We start from the raw sequence: 14,586 nt of genomic DNA on the forward strand, positions 1-14,586 counted from the left end.
AGGTTGTTCAACCTCCTACAAATTCGGTAATGAGCCTTAGTTTCAGTCCTGGCGGAAATTACCTCGTCGATACTTCTTGGGACAACCTGGTTTTTTGATCGCCGCTACAATTAAACTTCTTCGTTCTTCCTTTTTTCTCTTCTTTATTTTTAGTCATTCCCCTGCAGTCTTTATTCTAATTTTTGCTCATTTGAAGTGAAGATCGTAATCTAATCTTTACGCATTTCCTTTTATATGTGAAACTTTACTATTTCTCTGGAATTCAGGGGTTGTGGCAGTCACTCCGGTCAGTCTACACGCCCATTTCATTCCTTCCTAAGTCAGAAATGCTCTCTCCCGCCCTCCCTCTCCTCACAAAGACCTCATCCAGCTGCTTTCCATGTTGAGTTACGATACCAGCAGAGACCACAGTCCAAATTCTTTGAACAGGTGAAGGGAAATTTTTTGTTGGTTGAAGAAGTGGACCAATAAGTAAAATGTTCGCCATCCAAAAACACTGGATAACTTGATTCTTCGTCTTCAATGTGCACCTCTCTCTCTCTCTCTAAAGAGAACCCAAATGGGATAAATTTTTGATGCTTTGCTTACTCGTTTAGGTTGTTTTCTGATGTTTTGCTTGTTGCAGGTTGTTCAACCTCCTCCAAATTCGGTTACGACCTTTAGTTTCAGTCCCGAGGGAAATTACCTCGTTGCTACTTCTTGGGACAGCCGGGGTTTTTTTTTTTTTTTGGGTGAATAAATATGTATAACCATACCCCAGGGAGGCAGGGAAGAGAGAAAGGAAAATACAAGGGAAGAGGGGGGAGGGGAGAAACAAAGCCAATCATCTTCATCCTTGTTAGCTGCTTTTTCTGTAATCTGTTGTCTACAATTTGATTATAAACAATTGTGTGTGTGTGTACAGGAGGACATATTACCCAGCAGTAACGTTTGGGCTTTTCATAGGCCGTAAAGTGTCACTAATCCGTGTGTGATGTACATGGTGGCACAATGCTCGGGTGCAATGTATGAAGTAGGGATAGTAAAGGCCTTCCAAAAGTCTTACTATGTGCAGTATGGTGGTGGGGCGAACGAGATTGCCGATGGCTACAGCAAAGGGGTGGGTTTGGCAGCTGAAATTATTGGTACCTTCATCTTTGTCTACACTGTTTTCTCTGCTACAGATCCCATGAGAAGTGCCCGAGACTCCATCCCTGTAAGTTCACCTGTTTTACTTGGAAAACAGAGTATTATTAGAATTGATATAGAAATCATTCTCAATTCTCTTGTTAACCCACATGGAAAGCGTTCTAATTCAGAACTTTTGTTGGGATTTACAGGTATTGGCACCACTTCCAATTGGGTTTGCAGTTTCCCCCCTCCCCCTTGGTGGGTGGGACAACCAGGTTTTTTGATCGCCGCCACAATTGAATTTCTTCCTTCTTCTTTTCTCTTCTTTATTTTTTAGTCACTCCCTCACAATGCTCATTCTAATTTGCGCTATTTTGAAGTGAAAATCGTAATCTACTGCCACTAGTATTTCTATGCTTTGCTTACTGGTTTAGATTGTTTTCTGATGTTTTGCTTGATACAGGTTGTTTGACCTCTTACAAATTTGGTTTCAGTCCCGAGGATTTTTTTTAAATTTTTAACAGGCCCAAGCCCAAAAGGTCCGGCTCCACCAGGTACACTTCACCTTATTCCAGCAGTCAAAGCTCAAACCTGCAGCCTTGCACTGCAAAAAAATATCAGATGGAGATGGTGTTTTCAATAGGAATTTGAACTTGGCAGGTGCAAAGGAGGAACTTTGGGAGTATAATTTGATGGCTGTATCCGTTCAAGCTGAAGGTAAACTTTCATGGATTTAAGACCAGCATTGCTTTTCGTAGCTTAATGTTAGGAGATTAAAAAAAAACATGTGCATAATTGAGTGTAGCGGAGATAATGATCTTGAGATGGATGATTGGGCAAGATTGGGAATGATAGTGCTTCTTTATTTAGCTTAAATCCAAGCTTAAGCTTACCTGGCAGGCTCAAGTTTTGCTGGTTAAACACCAATACATTATGGATGCACATGATTAATGGGAAGTACTAATTGTATGCAAAGCATGTGGGAATGCTCTCTTTGTGATCACTAAAACAATGCAAGAGTAACCCATGGGAAATTTCTATTGCTCTGCATGCAAATAGCACTCACTTGTACTTGAATTGAGCTCAGAAAATTACCATGTGGCTAATGCAAACCATGTCCTATTCCAATTTTAGTTATTTAAGGAATGATATAGATTGACCAAATGACCAAAGGAGTGAGATAGATACGATACCCCCTTATTTTGGCATCATATATGCTTAGAGATGAATTTTGATGGGTTTCAATCCATAGATAAGGAGACCCACATCATTAAATTAGGAAGAGGAGAAAGAGCTTATGAAGGGGCGTGTACATGGTCACAAGCCCACCTTTTTACAACAACAACAACTCAGCCTTATCCTAACTAAATGGGGTCGGCTACATGGATCCTAGTTAGAAACAAAAATTAATAATAAGAAGTAGAAGAAGGATATTTGTTTGGGTCGGCTACATGTTTCACCCACCTTTTTTCCTTTCAGTAAATTTCAGATTCATTCTCACTTAGTCTCTCATAACTTTCAATCATATATAAATCAATACACGCTATTTAGAGGTTCTAGATTTTCAAAGCTCTACTTTTTAGCACTTAACATATGAGTAAAGGACCTATGTTTGGGTTGAAATTTATACACAGTTGGGATATTGAATTTTATTTGTCTACAAATTTTGGGCTCCACACAAACTAGTTGTCATCGTCCATGAAACCCACCGATCAACAGACATTGTTTAAAAAATTGGACTTGGATTGGTCGAATTGACCAATTTAGATATGTATTGATTGTGATTGATCCTGATTTTGGATATACTGATCCAGTTGATTCTAGGGTTTTAGGACCAAATCATTGAGTTTTCAGATCTAAGGGGTCAATTCATGGGTTTCTAGTATAGATTCGATATTTGATTCTGAATTTAAAATCATTGGTCCATCTCACAAAAATACGATTAAATTATATGTATTAAACAAATGCTTTTTGTTCCTAGGGTGTTTAAATTATACGTATTAAATTTACCCATTCTTTTTTTTTAGTAAAATTAAGGTCCCATTCAATATTTCAAAGACACCGATTTCCTGTTTAAAATCCATGTGGTGATTAGGCTGATTAGGAGTTTTTTTTTTTCTAAGTAGAAGGCTGATAAGCAGATGTTTTTGAATTTTGATGGTTATGGCGGAACTTTTTTTTTTTTTTTGGTAAGAGTTATGGCGGAACTTAGGAACAGATTTGCGAGAATATTTATTACAATATTATTATTACATTTAGTGGGACCTAGCAATAGCTGTCAATTAATAACTGACTCGAGATCGATATCTGTTTTTTTGGTAAGAGACTCGATCGATATCATTGACACGATCGCACGCATGTCTCTACACTTGGCGAGTATCTTTGACGCCACCTTCATAAATATCTCTCGTCGTCCGTTATTCCGTTTCTTCGCTTTCAAATCAATTCCAAATACTTTCCATTTTGTTTCATGGCTCAAGATTTGATTAGCTTTGTGTACAAGTCTCAATATTACCTTGCAAGAGACTTTCTATTTTCGAAGTAGGCAGCTACAGCTATATGTATTCAAGACAACAGAGTCTTTCCTTCACAATTTATAAATGAGATTGAATTTGGGTTTGTGCTAATGGTTGTATGATACAGTGAGGTGAGAGACCTTATAGGTGAGATACCTAGGAGAGAGTGAGAGGCTCAATCCACCCTAAACCCTTCTATGTTTTCTATCTTCTTTTTCTTTCCATTCGATACCCTGTGTTGTGGTTAATATTCTGAGCTCTTTTGTTCAACTGAGATTCTATCGTGGGTGTTGTGTTACTGCTGGAATTCTATGTAGAATGTTACAGGAGTGCTTGGTATTATAGTTGCTGGTTGGAGAAGACTGAACATACCTTGTGGCTCACTGGACTGAGTTGCTGGAATTCTATGTTGAATGTTACAGGAGTGCTTGGGATTATAGTTGCTCATTGGAGAAGACTGAACATACCTTGCGGCTCACTGTCTTTCACTCAATCACAGCCTCACTCACAGGTAACCAGTCGGGCCAGTATAAATTCTAAACTGCTAAAAACCTGACCGGAAATAATCCTTAGAGTCATGAGACGAACTCTGTTAAGATCCGTAATTCGCTCTCCCCTCCGAATTGCAGAAGACCAAACCCATTTTATGCTTCCATCATCAATATAACTTTAACTCCTTCGAAGCTGAGAAGGTGGTTCTTTCCATCAACGAAAGCGCTCCTCCTGTTCCCGAGGCCAGGTTAACCCAACCACAGAAGAAGAAAGCAGTTCCGATCAATTTCGAAAACATTAGAACCAAACGTAGAAGAAATTGATTAAGGAAAACAGGCCTGTCCTATGCATCTTCTTCTACCCCTAATCGCTCCCTTACTTTGCTTGCAATTTTTTTGTTGTCTACATTTTTTTCATATATCCAAATCACTTGGGTCCTGGAGTCTAATTCTATTTTTCATTCAGGGTTTCATCCAGGGCTATGACGCAACCAATCAGTGCTTTACATGCTTAGAAGGCAACCAAAAGAAGGTACCCTGGTTTGTTTTTTAGGCAGCTTATTGTGAAACCCTTGAAACTACTTTGCATGTTCTTAACTATAAAATTGGGCTCCTGAACTGTCTTCAGACTTGGAGGAATTAACCAGAAGAATTTTACAACCTGAAGTTGAATGGTCCATTTCTTCCTTGCCTATCAGAGCTCTCATGCCTGTTTGCATGTACATGTTCCTGCATTGTGTGCGTGCGTGTATGTGTAGAAATAGAGGTTCAATATCTGTAATATGGAATATTTTAATTTTTATTGGTACACCCTCCTACAAGTAACAAAAAAAAAAAGAAAAAAATAGATTCTTAAGGTGAATAATCATAGTTTATATTCTGGTAGTGGCTAAATTATGATTAGAAACCTTTGTTCTGTATGCCCTCATTATTTTTTGTGAAAATGCACTACATTTGATCTAGGTTTGGTGGTTCTGGAGGCTTTTGCACTGGCGATGAGAGGTTGCAGTGTTGCAGTTAATGTTCAAATTGGTTAGTAGTTGCATCCGATTTTAATTTTCTTTTCTTTAACATGATCCATGAGTTTTAACTTTTTCATGTTTTTCCAGATAGGAAACATTGGTTTAGTGTTGTCTCTTCATTCTGTGGTGTATAACAATGCTTTTTGGTTTTTCTAGGACATAGGTGCTAAGTTTATGGAATTCCAGTTAGTTCTTCATCTCTAGTCCTATTACTCCATTTTGTCATGGTTCTGGTTGTTTTAGGTATTTCGTTTCCTGCATATTTATAAGGAGATCATGGAAATGATGTTACTTGTATGGCTGATCATGCTCAGGAAACCTTGGACATTTGCACATGTAGTTGGATGCATTCCTCATCTTGCCTCTAGCCTGCATTGCACTTTTCAATGACAGCCTAGAGTGGTCAATGAGATGGCTAATGAGTTGACCAAGCAAGGCGTTTTACTTTTGAGATTCTGCTACGGGAATACCATTCCATTATGAGGTGTGGGCTTTTATAGGGGGTGGGGGTGTAGTTCTTTGTTGTTGTATAATATCTGTGCTCTTGCCTCCTTGGAGGCCTGTTATACCATATTATCTTTCTTTTTATAAAATTTATGTTGATTAAAAAAAATATATTGTTAGTATTACCAATTAAAGTGTTCCATATTTTTCAGATATTCTTTTTTCCTTTCAAATCATATCCCTCATAGATATCTTCTGAACTTTGACTCATGAGGAGGTTTGATTTATCTGTTGCTTGATATACTTTCAGAGCTTGTCTGGGTATCCCTTAGTCATGTACACCACATTTTGCAACATCAGGTTCTGATGGTGCTTTCAATTTTTGGGACAAGGACAGTAAACAGAGACTTAAGGTTTGGTTACCTTCTTTCTGTTTTATTCTTATCTAACCCCAATGGTTGTTGTTGGTTTCATTGAATGGCAATATTTTTTATATGATATTTCACTAGTAATTACCAGCCTGTTTGTGGAGGATAAGCAAATTCTTAATGAAAAGATGATGTTAAAATTTGTGGAATATGAGTTGGAACCCAAGAAAAATGCTCACTTTGGATAATTATCCTGGTGCATGGTCTGAAACCCAACCCTAAATTGAGATTCAGGCAGAATTTGCAAAGGGTCTAAAAGGACAGAATAGGTTAATTAGGAAACAAGAAACACTGACTACAGGAACTGGGTAGGCCACAGAAACAGCATATATGATTAGAAGATTAAAACAGAAATGAAGGAAATCGAAAGCTCATTAACAGAATGGGGGATATTTTGTTACTCAAAACTACAGAGCTTTTGAGCCTGAAACTTGGGTTGAGTAACCCTTTAGATCAAACCTATCAGTGGTTAAAACAGGACAGATATCTCTGGCTAATAATAGCAGGGTGTGATTGGGTCTGATATGGGTCATTGAGTGAAATGGCAAATTCCCGGCATCTCTAGAGAGGTTTCTTTTAGACTTAAGTTTGATTGTACACAAATTGTCTGAAGAGCAAACGAAAATTGTACATGAGTGAATATATATATTTACTGAAATGCTATAGAAGAAAATATTTGTCTCACTATAATTAATTTATTCTTTAGTTTTCCAAGTCCTAGGAGTCTACGACCTTAATTACTATCACTATTTTTTTTCTTCTGGACTTGAAGTTTGCAACTTGAAATATTCCAACGCAGAAGTGCCATCAAGTCCTTTGCTAGGTAGCGTAAAGTGTATTCTGTGACGGTGGTTTCCCTGCAGATGGGGGGATTGTCCTTACATAGCAACTCCTTGATAGGCCCATCTTCGTTGCTGGTTGATAACTTGTAGTGAAGAAGCATGCCAGTGATAGTCTTGGGCCAACTTTGTGGGCCAATACTCTATGTTCAGCACTTTTAAACTCATCATTGGATATAAGCTGCCACAACCACAATATCAATCAGACAAAATTACAATTAAAACTAACCATACCATTAAGATTGTTTTTGGGTAGCTCCTTCTAGGTACCAATTTCATAGCTTTAGAAATTAAATTGGAATTGGTGGAATTGGCAGACCCTGATTCCAGGTTTTGAACCTTGCCCAGCTTTGGCCAAGAATTAGGTACGTTCCTTAATCCTGTAATCTAATAACTTTATTGTGGGGGGAGGGGGGTGGTTGGATGGGAAGAAGCCAAAATCCAAGAGAGATTTTTCTGCCTTTCAAAGGCATAAAAGCCGGGAAGTTAGTAGGAATCTTCCGTATTTTGCTTCTCCAACCATATTAGAAGCAGGATTTGAGAATCCCATTAAAATCTGAGGAGCAAGAACTTAGCCAAACATGTACTTAATCGACAACGACAGTATGATTTAGGTGTAAGTAACAGAGACACTTGCCTGCAAAAGATCACCTATGTTCACAATCAGAGCTCCAGGTGTGGGGGGAACAGCAACCCATTGGTTCTGATGAAGAACTTGGAGGCCACCAATATGGTCTTGTAGAAGGACTGTGAGGAAACCACTGTCAGCATGCTTACCGGCGCCCATCGTCACTTCCGGTTCAGGGCATGCAGGATAGTAGTAACAGATAAGAAGATGTCCATCTTCACAACTCATCTCCCTCAGGTGGTTAGGATTTAGCCCCAAAGCCTCTGATAGTAATTCGAACAAGGTAATCCCCAATCTTTTTACTTGATCTGAGTATTCCATCAATACATCTCTACAGATTAATCAGATCAGATAGACAAACTCAGTTGAACAGAAAAAAAGAAAAAAAAAAGGATGATCACATGGTATATCCAAACACTTGAAATGTTAAGTAGTGGTTGTAATGAAGGTAGGTTGGAATATTATTGGACTCCTGGGGCGAAATCCATGATGAAGTTGAGCTTATATAAATCACTGATTCACCATTTTGAACTAGGAAGTTCACTTTCATCACTAAAACGTTTAACACTAGCACTGGTAAGATCACTTACCCGCAAGCCTCAGGCAACTCCTCGGGGTTGAGAGGTTGAGGACCCATGACGCAAAAAAAAGTGTCCCTCCAATTAGCAGCGGTAGAGCTGTACAGATCGAAATTGGAATTGTATGCAACCCTTTTGTATGTATTACACAAAAGCTTTTTGTTCCTAGGGTGTATAGGATCCATCAGCTGAAAAGAAGATGCGTACCAATTCTAGGGCTTTTGGGACCCATTCTTTTTTTTAGTAAAATTAAGGACCCATTCAATATTTCAAAGACACCGATTTCCAGTTTAAAATCCACGTGGTGATTAGGCTGATTAATCAGATTTTTTTTTTGGTAGAAGGCTGATTAGCAGATGATTTTGAATTTTGATAGTTATGGCGGGACTTAGGAACATATTTGAGAGAATATTTTATTACAATATTATTATTACATTTAGTGGGACCCATCAGTAGCTGTCAATAAATATCTGACTTGAGATCGATATCTTTTTTTTTTTTTGGTAAGAGACTCGATCGATATCATTGACACAATTGCACTGCTGGCACGTATCTTTGACGCCACCTCCATAAATATCTCTCGTCGACCATTATTTCGTTTCCTCGCTTTCAAATCAACTCCAAATACTTTCCATTTTGTTTCATAGCTCAAGATTTGGTTAGCTTCGTGTACGAGTCTCAATATTACCTTGTAAGAGACTTTCTATTTTTGAAGTAGGCAGCTGCAGCTATAGGTATTTGAGGCCATAGAGTCTTTCCTCCACAATTTATAAGTGAGATTGAATTTGGCTTTGTGCTAATGGTTGTGTGATACAGTGAGGTGAGAGACCTTATAGGTGAGACACCTAGGAGAGAGTGAGAGGCTTGATCCACCCTAACCCTTTCTACCTTTTCTATCTTCTTTTTCTTTCCATTCGAAACCCTGTGTTGTGGTTAATATTCTGAGATCTTTTGTTCAACTGAGATTCTATCATGGGTGTTGTGTTACTGCTGGAATTCCATGTTGAATGTTACAGGAGTGCTTGGAATTATAGTTGCTGGTTGGAAAAGACTGAACATACCTTGCGGCTCACTGGACTGAGTTGCTGGAATTCTATGTTGAATGTTACAGGAGTGCTTGGGATTATAGTTACTGGTTGGAGAAGACTGACCATGCCTTGCGGCTCACTGGACTGAGTTCTCTCCTACAATAAAAAAATTTGATCCCCAAGATCTTCCAATCCACCCATCGGTTGCTGGCCAACTTTTGAGGTTCAAATCAACACCTCAGGCCTGCTGTTCGACAGTAATTTCAGAGTCATATGCTGGTCCATCAACCTTGTGGTAAGTAGTTACTAAGTTATGGTCATTGTGTATGATATTTCTTAAATTCTTAAGGTTCAGTTGGATATATATTGTTTCACATCCTTTTTGTAAATAGAATTTGTGCTCCCCACCCTTATCGACTGCCACCAGTATTTCGATGCTTTGCTTACTCGTTTTGGTTGTTTTCTTCTGTTTTGCTTGATACAGGTTGTTCATCCTCCTACAAATTCGGTTACGAGCCTCAGTTTCAGTCCTGACGGAAATTACCTCGTTGCTACTTCTTTGGACAAGCAGGTTGTTTGAACGCCGCCACAACTGAATTTCTTCCTCCTTTCTCTTCTTTATTTTTAGTCATTCCCTTGCAGTGCTCATTCTAATTTGTTTAATTTGAAGTGAAGATCGTAACTTATTCTTTTCGCATTTCCTTTTATGTGTGAAACTTTACTATTTCCTAGGAATTCAGGAGTTGAGGCAGTCACTCCAGTCAGTCATACACACCTATTTCATTCCTTCCTAAGTCAGAAATGCTCTCTCCCCCTCTCCCTCTCCTCACAGATACCTCATCTAGGTGTTTAACATGTTGAGTTGCTTTACCAGCAAAGGCCACTGTCCAAATTCTTTGAACAGGTGAGGGGAAATTTTTGGTTGGTTGAAGAAGTGCACCGATAAGTAAAACGTTCGCCATCCAAAAACACTGGATAACTTGATTCTTCTTCGTCAAGGTGCACCTCTCTCTCTCTCTCTCTCTAGAGAACCATATGGTATAAATTTTTCATGCTTTGCTTACTCGTTTAGGTTGTTTTTTGATGTTTTGCTTGATGCAGGTTGTTCAACCTCCTACAAATTCGGTTACGAGCTTTAGTTTCAGTCCCGAGGGAAATTTCCTCGTTGCTATTTCTTGGGACAACCGGGTTTTTCAATCGCCGCCTCAATTGAATTTCTTCTCTTTCTTTTATCTTCCTAATTCTTTAAGCTATTCTAATTTGTGCTATTTTTAAGTGAAGATCGTAATCTAATCTGTTCACATTTCCTTCCTCTTCTTTTCTCTCCTTTATCTTCATTGAGCTCCAAAAGCAAGCATATTAAGGACCGGTTCCATATTCATCAGAATCCGTTTTCTCTGCCGTCGTTGAACTCATCTATGCTTTACAGTTGCAGAAGCCAACTCCAGAGCCGCCAAGAACAATCCACCTCTGCAGAGCCTTTTGTTCTCACAACGCCTCTTTATTACGTAAATGCCCCTCTCCACTTGGGAAGCGCCTATACTACCATTACCGCCGCCATGAACAATCCGCCTCTAGTTTGGTTTCAGGATTTTCATCCTCATTTACTGCACCGCCGGTGTCTCTGGTGGGTAATCCATTTTTTTTGCTTCTTTTTCTGTTTTCTATTGTTTACTATTTGATTATGAACAACTGTGTTTGTGTGTGTACAGGATGGCATATTAACCCAGCAGTGACATTTGGGCTTTTCATAGCCCGTAAAGTGTCACTAATTAATACTTGAGGTACCTCATAGGTACTTTAATCAAATATTGGGCACCTTACATGTAATTTACCGTTACTTTTATTGATGATTTGTATAAACCACCTCCAGTTGCAACAGCAGCTAAATGTTGCATATGGCCTGGAAGAAGAAAGGATCACAGTGGGGTAAAGGGACAGCTTAAAAAAATGAAAAATCAGAAATTTAGAAAAAGAGAGAAAGTTTCATGTACTAAGGTAACATAGTACATTCCTGTCATACTTTTTCTGACAGAAACATTTCTTTCTATTGACTGGTGGCTATTGTTCATTAGCAGCACCTGTGGAGAGCAGCAAGGGCTGACACGGTACTTTCAAAATCATGCTTCTCAACAATAAAAATAAGGTCCTCCAGTGTTTGTGCATTGCTGTTGAGAAGTAGGTAAAATAATTAAAAAATATATGTATATTTTTTCACTATTTTACCCCTTTTTTTCCGTACTGATACGGTAGTTTCAAAATCATACTTCTAAACAATTATCGTTTCGTTTTATATTTGAGTAGTATAATCTGAGATTTTCATTTTAACAACAATGTCTAATATTGCATTTGCAGAGGATCGCTCCATTTTTCTCCAACTTTTTCCCTTTCTTGAATATTGATCTTGAAGCTTATCTACTGCCACCAGTATTTCGATGCTTTGCTTACTCGTTTAGGTTGTTTTCTAATGTTTTGCTTGATACAGGTTGTTCAACATCCTACAAATTCAGTTACAAGCCTTAGTTTCAGTCCCGAAGGAAATTACCTCATCGCTACTTCTTGGGACAATTAGGTTTTTTTTTTTTTTTTGGGTGAATAAAAATTTCATTACCAAAAGAGAGAAGAAAGGAGAAATACAAAGGGCCCCACAACAGGAGGGCCAAACCAGCCAGCCTAAGCAATTGCCGGAGCAACCAAGGAAATATTGGAGAGACCCCAGGACTGAACAATGGTCCTATTCCTAGGGGAGTCTATACAAGAAGAGGGGGGAAGAAGAGATAACTTTGCTTTAATTTCAAAGGAGATGGAGTCCCAAATCTTCTGGTAAGTCCAAGAGTTGGAAGTCCATTTTCTCAAATTTCGCTCCATCCAGATATGGTTGAAGGTAGCATAAAAGGCCAACTTCCCGACCACGTCACAAGTAGTGGACCCAGCAAAAGTCATATCAATCCAAATCCATTCTCTGGAGAAGGGAAGGATGCGTCTTCTGGCAGCCAGCATTTGTGAAGGACTCCCTTCCAAATTGCGATGGTGATTGGGCATTCAAAGAAGAGGTGGTTCGAGTCTTCATCGTTGTTTCAGAGAGGCAGCATGAGAGACTAAGATCCGGGGCTGCGAAGAAAAGCTTGAGTAGGGAGACAGTTGTTGAAGACTCTCCAGCCGTGAAGCAGTGCCTAGGAATGTGGTGCCTGAACCAAAGAAGTCTGTGCGAAGAAACCAAAGGGCCTTTCAGACGAATAAGATCCCAGGCAGCCTTTGAAGAGAAGGAGCAAGAGCTGTTAGAGGACCAAGTAACACAATCTCCTCTAGAAGCAGCTCTTCGAGTAACCGAGTGTAGCTCATTCCAGAAAGGGGTGAGGCTGGGGCCTGATGTTGGAGGAGCCCACCCATTGTGATGAAGAATATCGGCCACCAAAGAAAGCCTATGAAGGCTGAGGAGTAAATGGATCTTGGAGTAACCCGGTGAAGGAGAATTCCCATAGGATGCCCGGTTGTCAAGCCGAGGTAAGTAGATTGACCATCACCAATGCTTGGAGCGAATGACTTGAAGGACAAGGGCCGGTGGCAAGGATTTTCCCTCCAAACCCGAAGCATCAGGAAGAGTGGGAGCAGTCCAGATGGAATTGTGGCGAAGGGGCCCCGAGTAGATCCAATCCACCCAAATGCTCTTTTTTTTTTAGGCTATCTTCCATAAAAGCTTGATGATGCTAGCTGAGTTCACTTCTTTAATACGCCGAATACCCAACCTCCCTTCCTTCTTGGGAAGGCACACAGTAGCCCAGCTCAAGGGATGAAGGAACCTTGTGGCGTCAGAGCCCTTCCAAAGGAAGGAAGCCATAAGAGCTTCCATAGCCTTAATAGTAGACTGGGAAAGACCATAGACACCCGACCAGTAGATATAAGAGGCTTCCAAAATAGATCTGATGAGGACCAACCTGCCAGCATAAGAAAGAAGCTTGCTTTTCCAGAGCTGAAGTCTCTTTCGGATCATATCTAGCAAAGGAGTACAATGGTGAGCAGAGAGCCTAGCAGGGAGCAAAGGAATTCCCAAGTATTTGACAGGCAGCTGACCCTCAAGGAACCCAGAGATGGCGAGGAAGCCGGCTTTGTCTATTTCAGAAACTCCATCAAAGAAGATGAGAGTCTTGGTTGATGCGAAGCCCTGATAACTCTTTGAATTGATGGAGGCAAAGCAAGATAGACTCTAAGGAGGCAATCGATGCCTTGGAGAAAATCATCAAGTCATCAGCAAATGCCAAGTGAGTGAGCTTTAGGCCTTTACGAGTTTGGCAAAGGAATGATGAGCTCTGGTCGATTGAAGTCTGAATTTGCGGAAAGGATTTCCATGGCAATAGTAAACAAGTAAGGGGAGAGAGGGCAGCCTTGTCGAATCCCCACAGAAGCTCCAAAGTACCCTGCCGGACTGCCATTGACCAAAACTGAGAACTTTGGGGAAGAGATGCAAGAGCTGATCCAGTGAACAAAGGGTAAAGGAAACCCCATTTGAGTCATCACTTGAGCAATGTAATCCCATCTAAGAGAATCAAAAGCTTTGTGGATGTCAATCTTCAGGAGCAACGACGGAGAGTGATTCTTTCTATCAAAGCCTCTGACAATATCATTACATAGAAGGATGTTATCAGAGATGTTCCTGCCAGGGATGAAGGCTGTTTGGTTGTCACTCACCAATAGGTCCACCACACTCTTGAGTCTTCTAGCAAGAATTTTTGCAATAAATTTGTACAGAAGGTTGCAAAGGGCAATGGACCTAAAGTCATTCATGGCGACAGCACCTTCCTTTTCGGGTATGAGACAGAGGAAGGTGTGATTGATCCCATTAACTTGGTTGGGATTAAGGAAGAAGCTCTCAATGGCAGCAATAAGGTCGGCTTTGATGATGTCCCAAGCAGCTAGAAAGAACCCCATACTAAAGCCATCCGGGCCAGGAGCTCCATTAACCTTGAGGGAGTGGATAGCTTTCACAATTTCTTCTTCTTTGGGGATAGCACTTAAGGATTCCAAAAATTCTGGAGCAATGAACTTGTTGAGCAAATGGTTAGGTATAGCGATCTGATCCTGTTGAGGCCCAGAGAAAATACCTTTAAAGTGCTGCACTGCTAGATCTTTAATATCCTTGACAGTGTTAACAAGAGAGCCATCCTGTCTAGAGAGCTGGACAATAGAGTTAGCATTAACTCTGGCTTTGACAGACCGGTGGAAATAAGCTGAGTTAGAGTCACCCAAATCCAGCCACTTGATTCTAGATTTTTGCTTGAGAAAGCTTTCTTCCCTCGCTAGCAAGGTGGAGAGCTGGATAGAGACCTCTTTTTCTTCAACAGCAAGGGATTCATTAAGCAAATCAGACTGCAGCCTTGATTGAATGGAAGCAAGTCTGTCCTTACACTCTTTAACTTGAACAGTAATGTTGCCAAAGATGTTTAGGTTCCAGTCCTTTAGGGCAGCCTTGACATTCTTGAGCCTCTTAGAGAAGGCTATAAGAGG

The 14,586-nt window shown here is 40.0% G+C and overlaps 1 protein-coding gene, 1 long non-coding RNA gene and 1 pseudogene across 2 annotated transcripts; 2 read left to right on the plus strand and 1 right to left on the minus strand.

Moving 5' to 3' along the window:
- The first annotated feature begins 979 nt into the window (after nucleotides 1-979).
- Nucleotides 980-1,847, plus strand: LOC122647277 (aquaporin PIP2-4-like). The gene is made up of 2 exons (XM_043840703.1): nucleotides 980-1,319; nucleotides 1,771-1,847. The coding sequence occupies exons 1-2, from the start codon at nucleotides 980-982 to the stop codon at nucleotides 1,845-1,847; spliced, it is 417 nt and encodes a 138-aa protein (XP_043696638.1).
- Nucleotides 1,848-4,583: 2,736 nt separating this feature from the next.
- On the plus strand, nucleotides 4,584-5,335 carry LOC122647285. The gene is made up of 3 exons (XR_006330845.1): nucleotides 4,584-4,649; nucleotides 5,098-5,149; nucleotides 5,296-5,335. It is a non-coding gene; the product is annotated as an uncharacterized LOC122647285 (long non-coding RNA).
- A 1,411-nt stretch (nucleotides 5,336-6,746) lies between these two features.
- LOC122647278 lies at nucleotides 6,747-8,241 on the minus strand (annotated as a pseudogene).
- Between the last annotated feature and the right edge of the window lie 6,345 nt (nucleotides 8,242-14,586).

Source organism: Telopea speciosissima, unplaced genomic scaffold, assembly GCF_018873765.1.
Source record: "Telopea speciosissima isolate NSW1024214 ecotype Mountain lineage unplaced genomic scaffold, Tspe_v1 Tspe_v1.0017, whole genome shotgun sequence".
Classification (NCBI taxonomy): Eukaryota; Viridiplantae; Streptophyta; class Magnoliopsida; order Proteales; family Proteaceae; genus Telopea; species Telopea speciosissima.